At 40.0% G+C, this 25,039-nt stretch overlaps 1 protein-coding gene across 3 annotated transcripts in view; it reads right to left on the bottom strand.

Annotated features, from left to right (window-relative positions):
- ESRRB (estrogen related receptor beta) overlaps positions 1–25,039 on the bottom strand; it is a 147,621-nt gene that overhangs the window by 52,438 nt on the left and 70,144 nt on the right. For all 3 annotated transcript variants that reach the window (XM_072986462.2, XM_072986460.2, XM_078392995.1), the window contains one exon: positions 13,906–14,315. In XM_072986462.2, the coding sequence (XP_072842563.1) occupies positions 13,906–14,315 (410 nt within the window). The remainder of the gene's footprint in view (positions 1–13,905; positions 14,316–25,039) is intronic.

Raw genomic sequence — 25,039 nt, 5'->3', positions numbered from 1 at the left:
GCAAAAATGGCCTTGGAATCATAGTTTGCCTACCTGCCCCTTACTGAAAGGGACCAGGGGGCAGCCAGCAACAAATCCCAGGGGAGGTGCTTTTAGAATGTATAGTTTTAAAATAATGTTTTAAATATGTAGATAAAATGCAGCTGCAAAACTGCTGAATGGAGCCAGTCATAGGGTGCATATAATGCCCCTGCTACAACCACTGCATTAGTTACTAATTCAAAGTAATGGTTAACGACACCTATATGGTTTGGGTCCAGGCTATTTGAAGAACTGTATCTCCACATGCAAGCTTCCTAATCCTTAAGACCATCAGAAGAGATGGTTCCATTGCCATTGCAGGCACATTTGATGGGGGTTCATCCCAGATTATGGAATGCTCTCCCTTCCTTATGGAGTGCATAAGGAAACAACAGTTGCTAGGTCTCCAGACTTCAATCCACTGATATGTCCAGGGGAAAAATGTAGCCAATGAATTCCACCCACTTCAAAGTACTGTGCCTCACACTGCTCCAAAAAGAGAAAGGTAATCATGCACAACTCAAAACTGACTAAAAAGCCTCAAAAGAGTTCCTGCTGAAACCCTGTTGGACAGCATCACAAAACATATAACAACTCATCATGCAACAGATATGTTTACAGAGATTTCTTAACTTGAGGCAATTCACTTCCAAAATGTAAGCCCTTTGCATAACGGTGCAGCAGGATTTTGACCACTGACTTGCAGTGTTGGTATGCTACTAGAGATGGGCACGAACCAGGAAACTGATGAATCCGCCTAACCACCTGTGCTAAGGCAGCAGGCCGGCTCCTTGAAGCCAAGCCTGACACCTGTGCGCAGGTGCCCATCTATCAGCTGATAAGCGGGCACAGGAAGGAAGGCTGGACCCACGGCCTCTGAGGATGACAGTGGGGGCAGGATCACGCAAGGGGGCAGTGGGAAGGGGACAGGTAGGTATGCCCATTTGCTGAACACAAAAAGAGCTGAGGAGAAAAAAGTTCAGTGCTTTGTTTTTCTTTGGCAAAATGGGATCCCAAACTGGTTCATGAAACAAACCACGAAGCAGCCTGACTTGTTGGTTTTTCTGGTTCATTGCTTGGTTTGTGCTCATCTCTATACACTACTGTGATGGACAGGTCAGAAACCATACTTGTCCATCACAATGGAAGACTGATTTAGTAACCAATGGTTGAGCAGGAGGGCGGAACCAAGGGAATATAAGAAGAGAATGGAGGACAGTTAAAAGTCAGTTAGGGATTTCAGTTAGGGATGAGTTAGAGTTAGAGTTAAGATTTCAGTTAGCAGGAGTTAGAGAAAGAACTAGATAGTCAAACTTAGAAGTGAGAATAGTAACAAGTAAATACACAAGTTGGTTAAATGGCAAATAAGTACTGTAAACAAAAGACATTTCAATGATTGTGATTCTGAATAAATAAACAAAGAACATCTGTAACTTTAATAAAAACTTTCAATGATTGGCAGCCGGTGTTTGAGTGAAATAATTTATATTGTGGATAAACAAAATCCACTGGTGGCAGTGAAAAAGAGTGAAAATTAAATGTCATGCCCGAAGGGGAACCTGGGTGTGTAGAAGAACAAACAGGGGAACTGGGTGTGTGTGACAACTACCTATTAAACAGTACAGTGCATGTTAAAATTAGGTAATATGTTCAGCATGTATTTGCAAACAGTGCTCCCTCAGGTGGTGAAAGACAGTTGTTTGTGTTTGCTTGTCATTTCGGTACGCTGCATTCCAAGGTCCTTTGTTTTGTGATCGGTCTTTGGAAGACAAACACAGTCCTAATTTGAAAATCTGATTGCTTAGCTGTGCAGCTGTGAGGAAATCTCATTGCTGGAGGACAAATGTGTTAGAGGGAAAAGTGCAAGTCACTTTATGTTCAGTTTCACTGGTTTAGTATACAGTACATGCTTCATGGAATGGTTTTACCTTCAGATTATTAATACAGTACCTAGGACCCAAATCCTTGCAGTCATCACCAATGTGAGACAATTCCCTTTCTGATTTTTGCCTTCTGCAGCCTCAATATCATCAGCATCAAGTAGTCCAATCCAAAACACAAACATTGTACTGAAACTTGGAGAAATGTAACCAAATGCTTCCATTCAGCTTACTCCTCCACTCTGAACAGCACCTGAATTTCAATAGCCTGGGAAGTATCAAGTATCTCTAAAAGCAGGACATTGAAATTCAAGCTTGATCGTTAGTTAATAAATGAACTGCAACGGTGAAGCAAGTGCATCCAGGCAGCCCCACTCTTAAGACAACAAGAAAACCTGTTCTTCTACAGTGACCACCCACACAAAAGGGATGTAGAAAGCCTTTTTAAAAAAACATAAATTTGCCTTTTTCATATTTTTGCATTTTTATTTTTTATGTTCAAATGTGTGGATACAATTCTTGCTAAATACAGCTCTATGAATCTCAGATGAGAAAGACTTTTCTGTGTGGAAATATAAAACGGATCACTCAGCAACATTATTAAGTGACTTGTTCATCCCTTTATCATCACTTTGTGAGCATCAAGTCACATGTAGCCATCATAACTATTCTAAACATCACATACTAATTAAAGGAACAGAAGCGATCTATTCTAGTGGATTTATTATCTTTTATATAACCCTGGACTGGTTCACCATAAGTTAGAATTGACTTGATGGCATACCATTTTAGTGCTGGATGGATATCTCAGTGATTTAGGTATCAGAAGTTGGGAGTTCGATTTCCCGCTGTGCCTCCAGGGAGAAGAACCAGCCTGTATGACCTTGGGTAAGCTGTCCAGTCCCAGGGTGCCCCCAGAAGACGGGTATGGCAAACCACATCTGAATATTTTCTATCCAGAAACTCGGAAAAGGATCTTGATGGCACATTATTAAATAATAACTTATTTTCCTATTTTTGTCTGTTAATTTATATCCTGCCTTTCTTCTTTGCAGGATCTGAGGCAGCTTACAACATAAATCTTAAAAATAAATGCATCTAAGAAACACAACAAATTCAGAGTATTAAAATAATGCTAAATATGTTATCGCATTAAAACAAATACTAAATAGATATGACTGAAAAACCAATTAAGAACAATAGCAACAAAAAACCAACAATATGCATCAGTAACTACCATCTTCCCCTTCATGGATTGCTGCATTGTCATGGCGAAGGGGCTTGAGTAATTCAGAGAACCTATGGGCTATGCTGTGCAGGGACACCCAGGATGGACAGGTCATAGTGGAGAGTTCGGAATAAATGCAATCCACCTGGAGCAGGAACTGGCAAGCCACTTCAGTATCTTTGTCAAGAAAACTCCACAGACAGAAACAAAAGGCTGAAGGATATAACACTGGAAAATGGGACCCTCAGGTCGGAAGGTGGCCAACATGCTACTGAGGAAGAGCAGAGGACAAGTAGCTCCAGAGCTAATGAAGTGGTTGGGCCAAAGCCGAAACGACACTTAGCTGCGGACATGCCTGGAAGTGAAAGGAAAGTCTGATGCTGCAAAGAAAAATACTGCATAGGAACCTGGAATGTAAGATCTATGAACCTTGGTAAACTGGATGTGGTCAAACAGGAGATTTCAAGAACAGACATTGACATTCTGGGCATCAGTGAACTAAATTGGACGGGAATGGGCAAATTCAATTTAGATGATTATCATATCTACTATTGTGGGCAAGAATCTGGTGGAAGAAATGGTGTAGCCATCATAGTAAACAAAAGAGTGGGGAAAGCTGTGCTGGGATACAATCTTGAAAAGGATAGAATGATTTCAATACGAATCCAAGGCAGACCTTTCAACATCACAGTAATCCAAGTTTATTCACCAACCACCGATGCTGAAGAGGCTGAAATTGACCAATTCTATGAAGACTTATAATACCTTCTAGAACTAACACCAAAGAAAGATGTTCTCCTCATTATAGGGGACTGGGATGCTAAAGTAGGGAGTCAAGAGATAAAAGGAACAACAGGTAAGTTTGCCCTTGGAGTTCAAAATGAAGCAGGGCAAAGGCTAAAAGAGTTTTGTCAAGAGAACAAGCTGGTCATCACAAACACTCTTTTCCAACAACACAACAGGTGCCTCTACACCCTGTTGTAGAGTCACCAGATGAGCAATACCAAAATCAGATTGTTTATGCTCTCTGCAGCCAAAGATGGAGAAGCTCTATACAGTCAGGAAAAACAAGACCTGGAGCTGATTGTGGCTCTGATCATCAGTTTCTTATAGCAAAACTTGAGCTTAAAGAAAGTAGGAAACACCACAGGGCTAGTCAGGTATAATGTAAGCCAAATCACTTATGAATACACAGTGGAAGTGAAGAACAGATTTAAGGAACTAGATTTGGTGGACAGAGTGCATGAAGAACTATGGATGGAGGCTCGTAACATTCTACAGGAGGTTGCAACAGAAACCATTGCAAAGAAAAGGAAATGCAAGAAAGCAAAGTGGCTGTCCGACTATATCTACAAATAGCAGAGAAGAGAAGGGAAACAAAATGGAAGGGAGATAGGGAAAGTTACAGAAAACGGAATGCAGACTTCCAAAGAATAGCAAGGAGAGACAAGAGGGCCTTCTTAAATGAACAATATAAAGAAATAGAGGAAAATAATAGAAAAGGAAAAACCAGAGATCTGATTAAGAATATTGGAGATATTAAAGGAACATTTTGTGCAAAGATGGACATGATAAAGTTCAAAAATGGTAGGGACCTTACAGAAGCAGAAGACATCAAGAAGAGGTGGCAAGAATACAGAGGGGAATTATACCAGAAAGATCTGGATGTCCCGGACAACCCAGATAATTGTGGTTGCTGCCCTTGAGCGAGACATCCTGGAGAGTGAAGTCAAGTGGGTCTTAGAAAGCATGCCTAACAACAAGGCCAGTGGAGGTGATGGCATTCTAGTTGAACTATTTAAAATCTTAAAAGGTGGTACATTCAATATGCTAGCAAGTTTGGAAAACTCAAAAGTGGCCAGAGGACCAGAAAAGATCTGTCTACATACCAATCCCCAAGAAGGGCAGTGCCAAAGAATGCTCCAACTACCATACAATTGCACTTATTTCACACACTGGCAAGCTTATCCTCAAAATCCTACAAGGTAGGCTTCAGCAGTATGTGGACTGAGAATTCCCAAGAGTACAAGCTGGATTTTGAAGGGGCAGAGGAACTAGAGACCATATTGCTAAAATGCGCTGGATTATGGAGAAAGCCAGAGGGTTCCAGAAAAACATCTATTTCTGCTTCACTGACTACGCAAGAGTCTAGTCTGTGTGGACCACAGCAAACTTGAAGAAATGGGAGTGCCTGACCAACTCGTTGATCTTCTGAGACATCTATATGTGGAACAGGAAACAACAGTTAGAACTAGATATGGAAAAACTGATTGGTTCAAAATTGGCAAAGGAATATGACAAGGCTGTATATTGTCTCCCTGCTTATTTAACTTATATGCAGAATACATCATGTGAAAGCCAGAAATGGATGAATCCCAAAATGGAATTAAGATTGCCGGAAGAAATATCAACAACCTCAGATATGCAGATGATACCACTCTGATGGCAGAAAGTGAGGAGGAATTAATGAATCTCTTAATGAAGGTGACAGAGGAGAATGCAAAAAATGGTCTGATGCTCAACATCAAAAAAATCTGATTAAGAATATTGGAGATATTAAAGGAACATTTTGTGCAATGATGGACATGATAAAGGACAAAAGTGGTAGGGACGTTACAGAAGCAGAAGACATCAAGAAGAGGGGGCAAGAATACACAGAGGAATTATACCAGAAAGATCTGGATGTCCTGGAGAACCCAGATAGTGTGGTTGCTGACCTTGAGCCATACATCCTGGAGAGTGAAGTCAAGTGGGCCTTAGAAAGCATGGCTAACAACAACGCCAGTGGAGGTGATGGCATTCCAGTTGAACTATTTAAAATTTTAAAAGATGATATTGTTAAGGTGCTACACTCAATATGCCAGCAAGTTTGGAAAACTCAGCAGTGGTCAGCAGACTGGAAAAGATCAGTCTACATCCCAATCCCAAAGAAGGGCAGTGCCAAAGAATGCTCCAACTGCTGTACAATTGCACTCATTTCACATGCTAGCAAGGTTATGCTCATAATCCTATAAGGTAGGCTTCAGCAGTATGTGGACCAAGAATTCCCAGAAGTACAAGCTGGATTTTAAAGGGGCAGAGGAACTAGAGACCAAATTGCTAATATGCACTGGATTATGGAGAAAGCCAGAGTTTTCTAGAAAAACATCTACTTCTGCTTCATTGACTACACAAAAGCCTTTGATTGTGTGGACCTCAACAAGCTATGGCAAGTTCTTAAAGAAACAGGAGTGCCTGACCACCTTATCTACCTCCTGAGAAATCTATATGTGGGACAGAAAGCAAGAGGTAGAACTGGATATGGAACAACTGATTGGTTCAAAATTGGGAAAGGAATACGACAAGGCTGTATATTGTCTCCTTGCTGATTTAACCTATATGCAGAATACATTATATGAAACGCTGGACTGGAAGAATCCCAAGCCGGAATTAAGATTGCCAGAAGAAATATCAACAACCTCAGATATGCAGAAGATACCACTCTGATGGCAGAAAGTGAGGAGGAATTAAGGAACTTCCTTAATGAGGGTGAAAGAGGAGAGCGCAAAAAATGGTCTGAAGCTCAACATCAAAAAACCTAAGATCATGGCCACTGGCCCCATCACCTCCTGGCAAACAGAGGGGGGAGATATGGAGGCAGTGACAGATTTTATCTTCTTGGGCTCCATGATCACTGCAGATGATGACAGCAGCCACGAAATTAAAAGACACTTGCTTCTTGGGAGGAAAGCAATGACAGCATCTTAAAAAGTGGAGCCATCACCTTGACGACAAAAGTCCGAATAGTCAAAACTATGGTTTTTCCAGTAGTGATGTATGAAAGTGAGAGCCAGACCAAAAAGAGGGCTGACCGCCAAAGAATTGATGCTTTTGAATTGTGGTGCTGGAGGAGAATCTTGAGAGTCCCCTGGACTGCAAAGAGAACAAACCTATCCATTTTGAAGGAAATCAACCCTGAATGCTCACTGGAAGGACAGATCCTGAAACTGTCCTTCCAGTGAGCACTCCAATATTTTGGCCATCTCGTGAGGAGAAGACTCCTTGGAAAAGACCCTGATGTTGGGAAAGTGTGAAGGCAAGAGGAGAAGGAGACAACAGATGATGAGATGGTTGGGCAGTGTCATGGAAGCTACCAACATGAATTTGACCAAACTCTGGGAGGCAGTGGAAGACAGGAGGGCTCTGGTCCATGGTCCATGGGATCATGAAGAGTTGGACATGACTTAATGACTAAAAAACAAACTACCATCTTCCTGGTTAAGGAAGAAATTACGAAAGTGGTGTCTGAAGTTCTAGCCCTATCAGATAACCTTATATTTCCCATGGTGATAAAGACTATAAATATTATCCTTTTGCTGCACAGAACTTTTATTTAATGAATAAGAGATCTATTGATTTCACGACGTATTATGCTGTAAAGCACTAGATTTTTTTTAACAATCTTGCATCAGTTTACAATTTTTTTAAACTCTTCCTAAAAATCTCTGCATTTTTTGTACTCAGGAAAAAATGTGTATGATTTTGTATGTGTTTCTACCTACTGCATAGCATTTTTGCAAATTATGTATGCCTTTTTGTATGGTATTCTCCTTAACGTATTCCTTTTTGTATAGTTGTGTTTTTGTTTACACATTAGCTCAGGATTGGAAATGTGAATCAGGTCTTTTCCTATTAAAATGAGGATCAGATAAATTCTTCCTTCCAGTCTTATTTGGGGCAAAATGAAGAGAAGCGTATGACACAGCCAGCTAGAGAGACAAAGAATGTAACATTAGCTACCATCTTCAAAACTTTAGCAAAGTTCTCTGTTCTGTTGTTGTCGTTGTTGCTTTATTACTTTCTTCAAGTCTCTCAATTTGTTTTATGGGTCCTGAGGCTAGCTGCCAGCAGAAGAGAGCGACTTGCACTGCCTTGCAATTTCTATAAGTGCCCTGTGATAAAGTGATGAGATTAACTCATCAGGATTCTAGCAGCCTTCCGACGGCTGGCAGTCGTGCTGCCACTTCAGTCGCTGTGGACTCAGGGGCAATCTGGCAGACAGTGGTTGAAAGAGCTCCAGTGTCTCTTCAGCGACCAGAGCAGGGGGCTGTGCATGCCAATGAGCACATGGATGTTCATGCACAGAGGCAGGAGGTGCCTATTGTGGCTGGTGGGAAAGAAGGCAGAGCAGCCAATGGTGGGCAGAGCTGGGAGCAAAAGAAAAAGTATTCATACACACAACTAGACACAGACATATAGAAGCATACTTCGCTAAACACATTAAAAAGGCAGCAGGCAAGCATTCACACACATGTGCGGGGAGGGGGAGCTTTTGCTGGTGGTGAGAAAGCAGACTAGAGAGGATGGCCGAGGGTAGCCTGAAGAGAGGCAGGGCCCTGCTTTCTCTACTAGGCAAGCCATTGCTATTTGCATATGTGTCCATCACAATGTGCTTTGAGCATGTGAATGATGCAACTTGACCAAATATAACTGAGTAAAAGGACTTTTTCAAAGAGTGAGCTGAAAGATCAAGGCTCAGATCAGCAACTGCCATGTAGCTCTTCAAGATGAGATGCCTGTTAGAAAAACAGAGGTGCAACTGTAACTGAGCACCATAAACGGGCTTGAGTGCAAAGGAATTCACAACCAGACTTTGAAGAGGTAAGAACACAAAGCCCTCTTTCCAAGCTTGGGGGGGAGGAGGGGAAAGATCTATCGTGTTTCATTTCTCCCACTTTCTTAATACCAAGTTCTTTCCATACAATTTACAACAAAATTTGCAAATTTGGGGAAGGTTTTATTTAAAAGCAAGCCAAATGTTCTTCACACCTATCTCTAATGGCAGGAGTGTCTCGCTGGTTGTCTCATGTGCACAGAAACATCACCAACAATGATACAAACATACATCTCTGTCATAGGGAGTCCACTTCATACATCTCAGAACATGAGGTCAAAAGAGGACATCAGTTTGTCTAAAATGCATAAGCTTGTGTACAGATCAGTAGTGCCACTGGAAATGCTGAAGTGCAGGGTCCCTCTACAAGGCTTACATATGCTCCTTCCTTCCTGTGCACACACAATTACACTCTAAATTATGACTTAGCCATAACTATGGGGTGGGATGGGGGAGCTAGGCAGGAATCTGCAGAGTGGGAAGGGGGAAATGGCCATCCACAGACCAATCACACACATACACACAAACCCTCATTTTGCACAGGTTGTGAAATAAGGAGGGGGCAGAAGCAGCCACAACTTTCCTATTATGCCCCTCTGCACTTTTATCCTGCCTACTCCTCTTTCTCCTGGCCTCAGTAATAGGGCACTGCAAAAACACACAAACAAACACATGTACACACAAACGCAAGCACAGAGAGAGATGCAAAGAAAACCATACTGTTTCTCCCAACTGACCATTTTGGAAACAAAAAACAAGCTAATTTGCCAAGTGTGGGTTAGGACAAACTTTTGTTAGAAGAGAAAGCCAGTCTTTTTCTCTTAAGGTCACACTGCTTCTAGATGTGCAATCAGTGCCTCATCTAGTGAGGCCAGGAGTCTCTAAAGCAGGGGTTTTGAGCTTTTAAATAGTTAATGTGTCATGTAATGCACAGCAACAGCTATTTATTTTATTTATATTTATTTATTTATTGGACTTATATACCGCCCCCTAGCGCTACAAGCACTCTCCGGGCGGTTTACAATTTTAATTATAAAGGCTACACATTGCCCCCCCAGCAAGCTGGGTACTCATTTTACCGACCTCGGAAGGATGGAAGGCTGAGTCAACCTTGAGCCGGCTACCTGGGATTTGAACCCCAGGTCGTGAGCACAGTTTTAGCTGCAGTACAGCGTTTTAACCACTGCGCCACGAGGCTCTTAATTTGAACTTGAAGGATAGTCCCTACAAATGTGGCTATTATTTGACTCAAATGATATGGTAGATGCAAATTCTCTTGTTCAGATGCAGTGTATAAGGTGCCCATGAATAAGTTGAAGTCACCATTGTTGCTTTACAGATGATACAGCATCTAAGCTATCCTCCTTAGTGATGGTGGTGGGAGTGGTGCTATGGTAGATAAGGGATAGACTCTTCAAAACAGCAACAGTCAGAATATTTTTAGAAATTCAAAGGATATTAATCGCCAAACATGCTTAAAGATCAGACAAGTGATATTACTGCATAGAAAAACAAAGTGTGAAGAACACATTGAAATGGCAAAGACCTAAAAATGGTTCTAATTCTTTTAATGGAGTCAATTAATCATGCCAAAATCTAGAGCTTCAGTAGAGTTCAACAAGCACATATGGCAAATTTATGGATGAAAGGTTCGATACCTTGTAATTTTAAGAGTATTATTAATACCTAGCTCATAGTAATTTTTTTATTATAAACACTCTTAAAATTGCAGGAAAATAACACTCTTAAAATTTGGAAAATTTGTCCTAAAGTGAAAGTACTTTTAAAATTTGCAGCTTGAAAAAACAGTTCACATAAATGTTTTTAAACAATGAGCCAGTTCTGGCAAAGTGAGGTTGATGAATTCATAAACATTGTGGAAACTGACTGCCTGTTTTGTTTTTCAATGAATGTTTTGGTTAGAATGTGTAAACATAGATATGAATTTATAGTAAAGAAACATGTGACAAGATAAATGAAGAACGTAATATTTTGTCATCAAATAACACCATCATTTGAAAAAACTGTAAATTCATAAGTTCTACCTTTTACACATTATCATGGTATTATTAGATTAACAGAAATATTAAATAGCAATCTCATAAGATAGAAAACTTAGTCAAAATACAGATGCTTATAAACAAAAATATTGCTCACCCAATAAATTGAGCAGGAGTGAAGTATACAAGAATTTTTATTATGCTAGCTCATAGTAATTTTCTATTGTTATAAAATCTGAATCTGTGGATAAGAGAATGTTTAAAGAGGGGTAAGTGAGACAAGGTATTAGAACTCCTCAAAATTGTCAGTTTTATTTCAGTGAAAGCTCTTATGGATCAAAATCCACTTCCTCAAAAAAAGGACTGCAAATACATGGCAAATATACCCTATGAAAGTCTGAGGAAGTGGATTTTTTTTTATCCAAAAAAGGTGACACTGAAATAAAACTGCAAGTTGTTAATAATGGAAGCTACCTTGAGTCCTTTTTAAGGAGAAAGGTGGGATAAAAATACTTTAAATAAATAAACAAACAAACAAACAAACAAACAAATTTAAAGTTCTACAACATTTTGCCCCTTTCCTTGTTTCTTGCACAAATAGAGAAATAACCTGCTTCATTAGAAATGGTGACAAAGACAGTTTCATAGGCCATGCTGAAAAAGTTGCCTAATAATGCAGTGATTGAGTCTACTATGATCCTATTTCTTGGCTGCACACATACAACATTTGACAAAATCAATCAATAAGGTGAATGGAGGGATAAAGCTTTAAGGCTCCAGCTCTACGTTTTTGAAAGCTGTAGTCTAAAAATGCCAATATGCACACCTTTAACAGGAGGTTGTAAAACACACTGTGTTTATATCCTTAGGATAGCTTATAACAGGAAGAAAAAGGTCTCTCTGCACTTCCAAAGAGCGTCCCCCTCACTTACGTGTGGAGGTAAATGGACTTAGAAACATGAAAATGGAAATTCCGTCTCGCCTCAACAGACATTCTCATTAGCTGCATGCCATGTTATTTGATTAAACACAATTTGACAGACAAGAAGTATTCAAGGAAAGGGAAAATAAAAGAATCCAAAGCTTTCGTCATCCTCTCTAATAAAACTGATCCTCAAGCTGAGTCTGAATGCAACTTTATATTTGAGACCAATTCCTGAACTTAAGCTAGGTATGAGAATTTGGGGTGAACCCAAAGTGGAGGTGTGAAAGAGGCTCTTACTTTCCTTTTTGCGTCCCTTTGTATAATTCTGAAAGAGAATCTCTGAAATCCTAATGTTTTGTTTTAATGAAAGAACGGATCGTAAATGCTCATGTCTGCCTTTTCCTTCATCTTTTGTCTGTCAAATTGTCATTTACGTGCTTAACAAAGTAACACAATATGGGCTGCTGTCAGCAATCAATCAGAATGTTCAGGGAAGGGAGAGGGAATTTTGGATTGTAGAAAGACCTGCATTAGTTGTGGAACCCAATGAAAAATGTTCCTTTGCTTCAGCTCTTCCTTGTAGGTGGCATCTCTATGCTGCTGAGCTCCACAGTGCCCTCTATCTTGATTGCTGTCCGTCCATGCTTGTGGACCCATTTTTTCCTGGATTTGGGGGGGAATTCCCCCCTCTTTTTTCTTTTCTTTCCTGCTGCCTGGTGGTGATGGACTCAAGAAAGAGAAGAAACGACATTGAGTGGTGGCGGGGGAAGATTCTCCCCATATTCTAGTGATTTTGGTTGGGGAAAGCTTTGAGAGTATTTTCTGCCTTTGTATGCTTCTTTGCTTTTGGGGAGGGAGGCAGTGTGTGCATTTGTTTTTAAAATCGTTGATCTGGGTGTTGTGTACCACTGATGTACTGATTTATACAGACTTGTTAAATTTTGGTGAAATGACTTGGTGCAATGCTTAAATAAGACTGTATTAGCCCAGGGAATTCTTTCTACATACATCTGGGGATGGAAATATGTATTTTTCTGTGTATAAGACTATATTTTTGTCTAAAATATTTAGATTTAAATTGAGGGTCGTTTTATACATGGAAGTAAGGACAGGTACAAGGATTAAAGCACTTCAATTCCTGCTTTCCCCCTTCACTTTTTGCGAAGAAAGTGGAGGGGGAAAGCACTTTCTTCACAAGAAAGTGGAGGGGGAAAGAAGGAATCAAAGCTCTTTGATGATTCCTGCTTTCCCCCTCCATTTTCTTGCAAAGGAAATGGAGGGGGAAAGCACTTTCTTTGCAAGAGAGTGAAGGGGGAAAGCATGAATCAAAGCACTTTGATCCCTGCCTTTCCCCTCCATTTTCTTGCAAAGAAAGAAATTCTGGGTTAGAAAAGTGGTGGGGGTCATACGTGGGGATGTCTTATACATGAAAAAAATATGGTATCTTCCCAATCTAGACACCCTCTCCCAGAAATCAATTTTTTATCTTCCACTGAAGGGCTAAATTTTCTTAACTGTGCATCTTGAGCTCCATTCAAACAGAACTCACTTTCAGTATTCTCTCTTATTACAGAAAATGTTGGTTCAAGTCCTATCAGTGTTGGTAACATTATGTAACTTGCTACTGCTAATTGCCAAGGTGTATCAAATCAAAACATGCCCTGACACATCATTAATTAGCCCCAATTAGACACAGCATGCTACACAAACTTTATGTGGATATCAGAAGGATTCTGGCTGTTTATATTTTTTGGGAGGAGTGATTACACGAGAGGTGATTACACTAAGAAGTGTATCAATTAAGGTCTGCAACTGTAAGATATACAAGAAGCAGCTGAAAATGAATGTACCAGATGCAAGAATTTCAATAATAGAACTCTGCTTGAAAGTACAACACAAGCACAAGGAAGTTGTAAACACAGCTAACATTAGGTAGACCTTGTTCAAATTAAGGGAACAGTAATGGCTGTGATGCCCTTCTCTGGTTTCACTATGTTTCTTGGTGCTTCACTCTGTGCCTGCCAAGGACCTAACCTCTCAGTGAGCCCTGAAAACTCAACATCTCTCATCCTTCTCCACCATTTCAATTCCACAAGAAAATGCCGCAAGAGCTTCTTTCTCCAAAGTAGAGAGCACCTTTTGCCCTCCAGACCAGATTGCTTCGCTTGCCTTCCAATCAACCCACCCAGTCCGCTTACCTTGAATTGTTCGTTTGAAGAAGGCTTTGCATGCTTCACAGGAGGCCACTCCATAGTGGTATCCAGATGCAATGTCCCCACACACTAGGCACAACCTTTTAGGGATGGCATTGAGCATATATTCACACTTGGTGGGTGAGTCTTCCATGATGGCACTGGCACAGTCATCATACCGCTTGCGGCAGGGCCCGCCACCAATCCCTGTGCTGCTGAACATGGGTGGAGAGTCCAAGCCATTGGGGTGGCCACCTATTGTGATGCCATAGCCACCACTGGCATCAGATGAACCGCTTGGACTGTGGTGGCTGATGGCGTCAATGCCAGAGGAGGGGCTGGATGGCTCAGTCTTGATGAAGGATCCACAACTGGAGGTGAGGTGCCGCTCATCTGTGGACATTCTGCCTAGCAGCCTGTTGGCAAGAAGCACAGAAAGATCATTAGCTGGCAGGAAGCCCAAACACACTTAGAACAGTGCCCGTTCAGGATTTTGGAACGACAATACTGGAAAATATGAATCTTGATTTATTGATGCATACATTCACCCCCAGCAAATCTCTTGAATCCAGCCCAAATATCTTCTTTGTTAAGCTCAGGAGTGGGAAGAAATTTATGCAGTTCATATTTTGACATAAACTTACTTCTCCCTTCCCCAGCCAGTTCACGAACTAAAATACAGTTACTGTTCAATATTAACACTATGCACTTTGTTAATGTAGAAAAATTGCAAATTCTGTGATGCATATCCTCTCATCACCCCTTGTCCCTCTTTTAAACTTTAGAAAAAAGGAAACATCTGCATGTATTTCTGAAAACACTACTGCCTGGCAACCCACTCCACCAAACTTCCTTTCCTTTCCTCCTTCTCTTAGAAATTTATCTCTTTACCTTCCCTCTTTTTGTTGCCTATTCTTCATTTTGCAGCAGAAGAATACCAAGGCTAGGGCTAAAGAATAAACAGAAAAATCCCAAAGTGATTCAGGTTGAGTCCTGTACTACACTAAGAAGGATAATGTGTGCTTATTTGTCCTAGGATACATTTCCGAAGAAAAGACACTTCATAACAGACGTGAAGGAGGAGAGGTTTAATCCAATTTTGCTGTGAATAAGTAAAAGAAACTCTCTCACTATCCATGGCCCCATGTAACTAGCTTAAAAGATTTTACACACTGCATTACTCTCAACTCCCCCATTGCTCCGCCCTGTTTTTAAATCTGAGTTCATTTTCTATAATCTTTCCAGCATCTTCATTGCCTTTCTTTGGATACTTTCCCAAGTGTCTTACGAATTTCCTGTATTCAGGTGCAGAGATAAGAATGCAGCACCTGAAATGCATCTGGGACAGAGCAAGAGAGTGAGAGTCTGCTTCATTAACAGAAAGCTAGAATAGTTAACTTTACAGTCATTTGTTCTCTAAGCCATGGATCACATTGCAGATTGTTGTTAAACCCCTCAGATTTTTGTTGGAATTGCACATTAGTCTCTTTGCAGCTCTTAGATCCACCAGCTTCCTCAATCCTTCCTGCCCCTTTAATATATATGTGCAACAACTGAAGAGCTGCATGGAGAACTTCTATGTGTCCACAGGGCTTATGAGCTGCAAATGTCACCTTTCAGAGTGCAACCAACATATGTGGCTCTTGAAATTCAGGCCGGAAAGCCAGTGCAGTGGAGTAGTTTGAATATTGGGCTGACACTTGAGAAAACCAGCTTCTAATCCCTGCTGATGGATCTCACTGGATGACCTCAGGACAGTCATTCCATCCCAATTTGATATACCAGGGTTGTGAGGATATAGGAGGAAGGAGTCTCTGGAGAAGAGGAAAGCTTTGTGTATGACCTTGAACTCAGTGGAGGAAAGGGGGTATATAAATATAACCAATAAACACATTTTCCAGGAAAGGATCCAGTGCAGTGTGGGAGAATTTTAAAAACTGTGCTGCTTATATACTGCCCTATAGCACTTAAAGCACAATCTGGACAATATACAATTCAGTTATGCAGGCTACACATTGCCCCACCCACCACCGATCTGGGTACTCAATATATCAACCTCAGAAGGATGGAAGGCTGAGTGAACCTTGAGCTGGCTAGCTGCAATTGAACCTGGATTGTAGCAGAGTTTTGGCTGCAGTACTGCAGTTTAACCACTGTGCCACAAGGCTCCTTTAATAGTTATTAGAATGAAAATTCAGTAGCCAATCATAATGCTCACTGGCAAGTGATTTAATGACTCTGAACAAGATTTGTATAGCTCTGTGTACAGTGTATATAAGTAAAGCCCAAGAAATAGTCTATTTCCTTTTGACCACTAGTCACTTAGCTGCATCATAAAATATACTTAACTGTGATGTACTATTTCCTTATACACTCATTGATTTTGATTCTTTGTGACAAGCATGGGCTTGATATGTCCCACCGGAGGTAACCTACAAAAATTCCACAGATTCTACCTTAAAAACAAGATAAACTCAGGCACTCAACATATGGGGTGTCTGAATAGGTCCAGGTAATTTACCAATCCACTTGTTACAACTGACCTTAAACTGAATATAATTTTGAAAAAGGCAATTGATATACAAGTTCTATATTCTTAAGCTGAAAGCATTTGTGTTGAGCGCAAAAATACAATTATTTGGATTTCAGTATAGGAACTAAATTTCAGTTCCTAATATTCATATGCAGAATTAAAAATCAAGATATCTGAAAACAACAAATTAGGATGTCCTTTAATTTACTTTGCTTACATTAAAATATAGGTTCCATTAGCACCTGTGCTGTCTGTGATGCAGCACCTGCATCTAGGCTGATGTTTCAGCATTCATTTGGGACAGAAGTTTATCTTTTCTGCATTGTACTTTTGCAAGTATAGAACTCTTCTTGTGAATTATACAAGTGAATCAGACAGAAAACTACCTTCCTTGGTTCCATAAGATCACATGTTCAACTATCCTGAGTCTTGACCATTTAAATTCTAGTGTGCATACAGATCTACTTCTGAAGTGTACTTAAAGTTTTTCCATATTAATCGTCCAACCTTCAATATAGTTTATCTACAGAGTAAACTAAAATGGGAAGATCTTAATATTTACCCTGATTTCCAGGCATGTTATCACTGAAGTTTGCTCATGAGCTCATATCAAAACTTTAGTCCAATGTGCAATCTCAGATGATCTTGTAAAAAAAAGGGGGGGACCCCTTCTGATATTTTTGTGAGAATGGGAAGTGAAAAAAATCTTTCCTTCTGTTAAAAGTTCATCTTGGCAAATCTTATCTAATGCATTTGCGAAGGCTTTCACGGCCAGGACCCATAACAACCATCTTATCTAATGCCTTTTATCCTCCAAAAAGGGGAAATTGTCTAAATAAGTCATTCCACAATTATGTTGGTATTACTCAGGGCTGCCCTTGTCTAATGTAAATCAGAGAGGAGGAATAGTTCATTCTGTTTTTGGTTTCGGTTCCAGTAGCATTTTGGAAGTATTTTCCTGCTGACTTTTCATAATTGCTGTCCTGCTGATTCTCATGCCTTTCATGAACCACAAGGACATTTAAAAATGGGTTTCTTCATTCTAATGGTTCCACTATGACCTCACAACCTGCACAGATCCACGCCAGCAGTGGCATGCCTCCTATGGGCCTGAGATGTAAATCTTAGCTTCTTTCATTCTTGCAGATGAATATAAACCATTTCAAGCGATTTTGCTCTCTTGGGTGAAATTACAAGAGTTTTTGTGCATTATTTCTATTTAGAAATGCTGGCTACAAACAATTCATTTTGCATGAAATGCAAGGGTTATGTGCAAATCAGAAGTCTTTCATATATAAACACAACTTTTGTGCAAAAAACACTTTTTCACAAATTTTGCTGCTTATGAAAAAGTGCTCAATTTTGCCTATTTTATAGGAGAAAAAACATGCAGTAGCAGACAAATTTTTCATTAATTATCTTGATGACTCAAAATACCCTTTTTCATTGACACGAGAACATTTCTAGTATTTGCTACAGTCTCTATAGGACAGTCCTTGGAAAAGAGTCCTTGGAAAAAACCCTGATGTTAGGAAGGTGTGACGGCAAGAGGAGAAGGGGACGACCGAGGATGAGATGGCTGGACGGTGTCTGCGAAGCAACCAACATGAACCTGACACAACTCCGGGAGGCAGTAGAAGACAGGAGGGCCTGGCGTGCTCTGGTCCATGGGGTCACGAAGAGTCGGACACGACTAAACGACTAAACACACACTATAGGACAGATGTTTTCCCCATCTGCTTTTAAAATGTTATGCAACTCTGAATTATAAAAGTAATAGGCTCCTTTCCACTTTGGTTGTTGTAGGTTTTTCAGACTGTTTGTGTTCTAAAGTGTTTGGAACACATACAGAGTTCTAACTCCTGCCCTCTGAAGATACCGGCCACAGAGACTGGCAAAACATTAGGAAAAAAAAATCTCCAGAACATGGCCAAACAGCCCGAAAAACCTACAACAACTATCATGAAAGCCTTCAAGAATCCTTTCCACTTTGTCTTGAAAAGCTAAGTATAACATCTGCCTTTAAGTGATTTTCACCATGAAGTTTTTTTTCCAGAGACCATATCAACATTTCACTTCTTGGCCATTTAAAAACAACAACACCTCCTCATTGTTTATATGCACATAATGTGACCTACGTAGATTTTGTAAAGCGAAACAAAAGAGATCTACATGCCATCAGGGAGAATGCCCATAGGAAAGTTTTCTAGACCAAGCATACTATGGTCTTGTCCTCAAATAGATAACATTCTTGGTGGAATGAAAATATAATTGACAGTCATTCTTATATCAGATAAGCACAAATGAAATTTTTAAAATAGATTTGCAATGTGTGTAATACATGCAACATGAAGTGCATGGAAAGCTGATGGATTTCCTTGTTTGACAGCTGATGACAGCAGTTCTCAGAAAATAAAAGAAAAATAGAAGGTGAACTGATTAAAAGGAAAGTACTAAACTCCAAAGATGGCTGCAATGAGATTTAAGATGAGAGGACTTTTCACCAGATGGAAATATAAAAAGTGCTGATCAGTAGGCCTTTTCAGTTTTAACTCTGTCCCAATACGAAACTTCTTTCCCAAAAAAGGCAGGACGGCGCCTGTTTTGGTGCCTTTTTTGGCTGCAGGAAATTACCTTTTCATTCTTTCATTTCTTTTAATCCCTTTATATTTTGCTTGCTATATTATATCTTTAAGGAATTTTATCTTGACAATATTTTGCATATTTTCTTGAAATATCTATTTATCTTCCTACTGCTCTTAACTATTTGCTGCTTTTAATAGACTGACTGACAGTGTATTCATTTGATCCATACAGATTTCATTTGTGTATTTATTGTACACTGTATAGAGAACTATCAACTATAAAGCAACTAATCATTCTTGCTAAGGAAGGAAGAAAGGGATATATTTTAGAAGTTTCTTTGAAATTATTATAAAATGGGTTTACCTGCCACACATTTTCATGAAACCTAGGAGCTTTTATATTCAGGAATATATAACAACACCTATTACATCCTGTAACACAGTGGTCCCCAACCTTGAGCCTCCAGATGTTCTTGGACTACAACTCCCAGAAGCCTTCACCACCACCTCTGCTGGCCAGGATTTCTGGGAGTTGAAGTCCAAGAACCTCTGGAGGCCCAAGGTTGGGGACCACTGTTTTACATATATATTAGTGGTAGTGCTTTGGAAACTTACATTCTGAACTATAATTCTCAGAATCCTCTAGCCAGTGGTCATGCTGTCTGGAGGATTTTGGGATTTGTAGTCTTAAAAAGTAACTTTCCTAAGGTCTAATTGAACCATAGACCAATTCATAAATACAAATTAATCATGCATACGAAAACGCTGTGCAGAGTGTGCTAGAAACTGGTATCCATATGTAGCAACAGATGCAGCATGTACTGGTAGGATCAATCTTAGTAGTCATTATGGCATTTCATCCACCACCAAAACAAAAATAATCACATTGCAGCAGGGAAAGGGTACAATAGCACTGCAAAATAACCACTTGTACATTTTTCAAAGATGGAGTATTCTGATTTGCAATGTCTTAAATAAAGATTTTCCATATATAGGAAAATTGTCATGTGTCCTCAAGCTTTCAGAGGCTTTCAGAGCTTCTCCAAGTAAAGATGACAAAATCTTCATGTTTGGTAACTATCTAGATGAGCACTGTGATCACTGAGATTTCATTTGACAGTAGAACTGCATGGAAGGCAGACAAAACCCATTCCATGGAGTACTGAAATAAATATTTGTTTAGCCTCATATATTCCGTTCTGGATTTTTTTTTAAGTTCCACTACCATGAAACAAATGCAAAGCATTTTAAATACTTCTGAAAGTTATAAAAATAATTGTCTGAATTTGCAACAATGATAAAGCCAGATGAATAATCCAAAAGATTTTTTTAATTTTTTTTTTTAAATATTTATACCCCGCCCGTCTGGTCTTGCGACCATTCTAGGCAGCTTCCAGATACATAAATAAAAACATACAAATATACACAAAAAATTGTAACATCCGCTAATAAATTAATAGATTGTTCAAGGTCCTCAGCCTCACCTCCTGACTCGCGCAGGTGATACAGGTAGACCTTGGTGGGAGTAGGCGTTCCGCCAAATATCAAGATCCTAAAGGACTTTATAAGTAAGCATTAATACTTTGAAGTCAATGCGGAACTGAATTAAAAGACTGACCAAGTAAATAAGGCTGATAAAGGTTCTCAGCCCAGCAGTAAAGATGCAGTCCACAAGATAAAGATCAAAATTTATTTATTTTATTTATTTATTTATTTATTTATTGTATTTATACCCCGCCTATCTAGTCATTTCGACCCCTCTAGGCGGCTACATGGGCTGATTGCAAGAGGGGTCATTATTTGATAGTTGTGGTTTATATGGTTGTAGGGGACAGAGATAGAATGGGCTGGCTTGCAATGCCCTTCTTGGCAGACTGTAGCACCATGGACAGGTCTGACTGTAAGCTTACTTTGGTGTGATCCAGTAAGTTAAATGGGACAAAGTGAATACAAAGTGTTAACTCATTTTTTGCACATTTTGTGGATACATCTGTCTGTTTGCTTAAGGATCAATTAATTAAATTGATTTTGCATTATTGGAAATATGAGTCTTTGCTTAATTGTCGTGCAGTTGCAAGTATATATTGGACCTGATCAATAAATGAGGGTTATTGAAGGCAAAGATGTGGAAAGTTTTATGATCTGAAAATGTGTTGCAAATCTCTGATTTACTGGGGAAATGTACAGAACAATATAGGGAAAAAGAGAGTGCTGGGAGCCCTTTTTTGTCTTTTTTATTCTCATAATTGCCAAAAAATTATGGAGGGGCAAACATGTTCCAAGTTCTGAGTTAGCCAGGAAAGTGTATGCAACCCTATACATACTTATCCAGGAAGAAATCCAGCTGAACACTATAGGACTTTCTTCTCAGGTGAGTAAACATGGACCTGGTGCCACAGAAGTTTCTGCAAGTGCAGAATAAATATTATTAGGAATGCATAAAATGTTACTGTATATATCATACCAGTTATTTCTGAAGAAGGATACATAACTTTGCGCCCTTCATATATTTGTCCTGTACCTCCCCACAAGCCCAGCAACTCTGGCCAATGTTCAGCAGTGTGGGGAGATATTATAAACCATTTGGAAGGCAGAATGTCACCTTCTCTTTCTTTAAACTAACCTTCGTCAATACCAAAAACAGTTTGCCAGTGACATGTCCTGCAGTTTGAGATGAACAAATCTAATTGATTTAAATCGCAAATATAAAAATCTGATTGATTTAAATCCTTTTTTAAGAAATCAAAATTTTAATGTTTAAATCCACCTGATTTAAATCAAATCCGCCCGGCTTTTTTGGTGTTTTATCCCTTTATATAATTTTCTCCCTGCAAATGGCCAGTTCCCAAAGCCGTGGAGGAGAGTGGATCATGGAGCCCAATGTGTTGATTTTCAGGATGTGTTGGGGAAGAAGAAAAGAAAAGGGGAGGAAGGAGGTCCCTGAAAGAAAGACCAAAACAGCATAAAAATCTGGGAACTAGAGGCTCAAAATACAAAATATTAATTAAACGAAATCTTAATTTGGAGTAAAGGCATGCAGTCGTAGAATCATAAGAGTTGGAAGGGGCCTGTAAGGTCGTTGAATCCAACCTCCAGCTCAAGGCGGGACATAGGGTTAGATGCCATCTGTAACAGATGATTTAGTTGAAACTGTCCTACTTGTCAAGGAATTGGGTTAAAGGGACTTTGGAATCCCTTCCACGTTTGAATGATTCCATCATTCTATGAAACAAGCCAGAGTGCAAAGGTAAAGACATTTAGTCCAGTCGTGTCTGACTCTAGGGCGCGGTGCTCATCTCCATTTCCAAGCCACAGAGCCAGCATTTGTCCAAAGACGGTTTCCATGGTCAAGTGGCCAGGGCGACTAGACACGGAACGCCGTTACCTTTCCACCATGGTGGTACCTATTTATGTACTTTCATTTTACATGCTTTCGAAATGCTAGGTTGGCAGGAGCCAGGACAAGTGATGGGAGCTCACTCTGTTGCGTGGATTCGATCTTACAACTGCTGGTCTTCTGACCTTGCAGCACAGAGGCTTCTGCAATTTAACCCGCAGCGCCACCACTGTTCTGAGAGCACCACAGCTAATAGCCACATCATGTAGAGTATTCTGGGTGTTGTAGTCTAAAAACGTGACTTTTTCCATCTCAGATAAAATGACCAAGCACTTAAGAAGCCACAAACTGCAATGAGACTTTAGCACAGTTATAACTGGACCTTATTTCTTTTCTTGCCCAGAAATGCTCTGAATCTATGTCTTGGATCATTCACTATGTTTGTCTGTTTCCTTCTTTTCTTTTCTTCCCCATACACATCCACCCCACTCCCTGGCATGGTAAACATTTTACCTTTCAGCTTTCCATAGAGAATAGAAAGTTTATGATCAGGGCAGAAGAAGGAAGTCAATCTGAGTAAACAACTGAAGTGCCCAGTCAACCCAACAGCTCCCCAACCTGGGAAGCTAGTCTTGAGACAGGGCTCCAGGGGATATTCTTGCCAGCAGCCTGAGGAGAACTGGGCTATATTAGGTCTATTGATGTGGAAGTTGGCTGAAACCCAGTTCTTCCAAATGAATCAAAGGAATTGATTTTTCCCCCCAATGGAGGAGATGGAGAGACTCAATTCCAAGCTCTCCTCTGTGGCACTGGCACTAGCTATAGCCTTGGTTTTTGAATATTCTCTCTCTCTCTCTCTCTCTCTCTCTCTCTCTCTCTCTCTCTCTGTGTGTGTGTGTGTGTGTGTGTGTGTGTGTGTGTGTGTGTGTGTGTGTGTGTGTGTGTGTGTGTGTGTGTTCAGGAGACTAAAAATAGAGATGTTGTTTTGTCCCTTTAATCCATTCTGTGTGATCAGATGGCAACTCTAAATCAGTAGCCGAAGCCTGAATCTGCTGAATAAGAATTCCCATCCTTTGCTTGAAAAATATAAAACAAGAAAGAAGCCAAACAACAACATAAACAACAATGAAACTGGATCTCCAGTTTCAATCCTACTCCATCATAGTTTTGCTTACATTTAAGAGGACTCTATCATCTGCAAATGTACAATGAAGAGACAATTCATTTAGCAGGAGGGAACCATCATGATTTATTCCCCACTGCCGCAATACATTGCTGATACCTAAGTCAGAAACAGGCATTCAAGATGGCATGTAATTTGAACTGAACGTGTATTAATTTTGCAGAGAGGTCATTAGGGAAGTCCTTGTTGGTCTGTAAAATCAGACTTCAAAGGGAGGAATCCCGTCCTTTAGTCCTGGAAACCAATCAGAAAACAAAGCACACTGATTTGGATGCTCCCAGAGGCAAGAGAAGCTTGTGCTGTGACACCCAGACAGTTTCATCTTTTACTCAGGGACTATGTCTGAGATCTGTTTCTGGCCTTAGACAGAGTAACTCCAGTTACCATTCATTTCATCAGGCATTACCTTTTGGGCCAATTATTTCCCTTTTCTTTTTTTCTTTCCAAATAATCATACTCTCCCAAATCATATCAGGGATATTGGTAAGACTTTGGATCCAAGTCCCAAATCTGAGTCAGAGTCTTTGGTACCAAGTCGGAGTCCCTATCAAAAAAACAAGCTTTCCTCCCCCAGAAAAAAAGGGAGGGGTGGGTGAGTTCTGAGTTACAAGTCGAGTCAGAATCATTGGGGGGGGGACACCAAGTTAAGTCTGAGCTGAATCATTGGTGCGACTTAAGCCCAACTTCACAGTGAGTCCCGCAACTCGAGCCCACATCCCTGCAACCTGTACAAACAATCAATTCATCAGGTATGTTAGCGTTCATTGTGGTCCTTCTAAAGTTGTTAGTGAAAATTTGGCAGCTTTATTTTCTTCCATAGCTGAATTTTTTTAAGCCTCAAGTTCTTTCCATGTCAAATATGAACACATTTAAGAATTTATGAAGAATTCTTTTCTTTTTAAAAAAAGTAGTTTCAAACAAAGGCCAGTCTGTATTAGTTAAATGCGATAAATAGCTCATCACAGGGAGACAGATGTTATATTGTCTACCATAACTTCTTCAATATGAGTAGCCACTCGGAAAACCCCTAATTCATCACTAACATAGTTTAATCCATAAGGATGCAAATCCAGATCTTAGCAGTAAACATTCATAGGGCAAATTCTTGCTTTGTTATGTCTACAGAAAGCAAATAGTGTAACTTGCAGCATCTTATCTCTGGCAAAATCCCATCTGGATTTTCGGATGAATGGACCAAACCAATGGACTGGCACATGCTTGAAAAATCAAGCAGTGGCACATTAATTACCAACAAGAAGCCACTGCCAGTTTGTTTTCCATGGATCTAATGAATCCAAAAGATTTTGGCTATTACTCTAGGCCTAGATAGACAAATTTGTCAGTTGCAGTTTAAAACTCTAAAAGGGACTTTTCACTAAAAGGCATGCCCTCAAGTCCAAAACACAGTTCACAGTAGTGAGTTATTCTGGAAGAGGAGAAATTGCCCATTCCAAGTGAAGACATTGCTTTCCATGAAAGTACTGCCTTCACTCTGAGCTGGC

Source organism: Pogona vitticeps, chromosome 1 (genome assembly GCF_051106095.1).
Source record: "Pogona vitticeps strain Pit_001003342236 chromosome 1, PviZW2.1, whole genome shotgun sequence".
In the NCBI taxonomy this organism is placed as follows: domain Eukaryota; kingdom Metazoa; phylum Chordata; class Lepidosauria; order Squamata; family Agamidae; genus Pogona; species Pogona vitticeps.
This window is presented reverse-complemented; position numbering and strand designations above follow the sequence as displayed.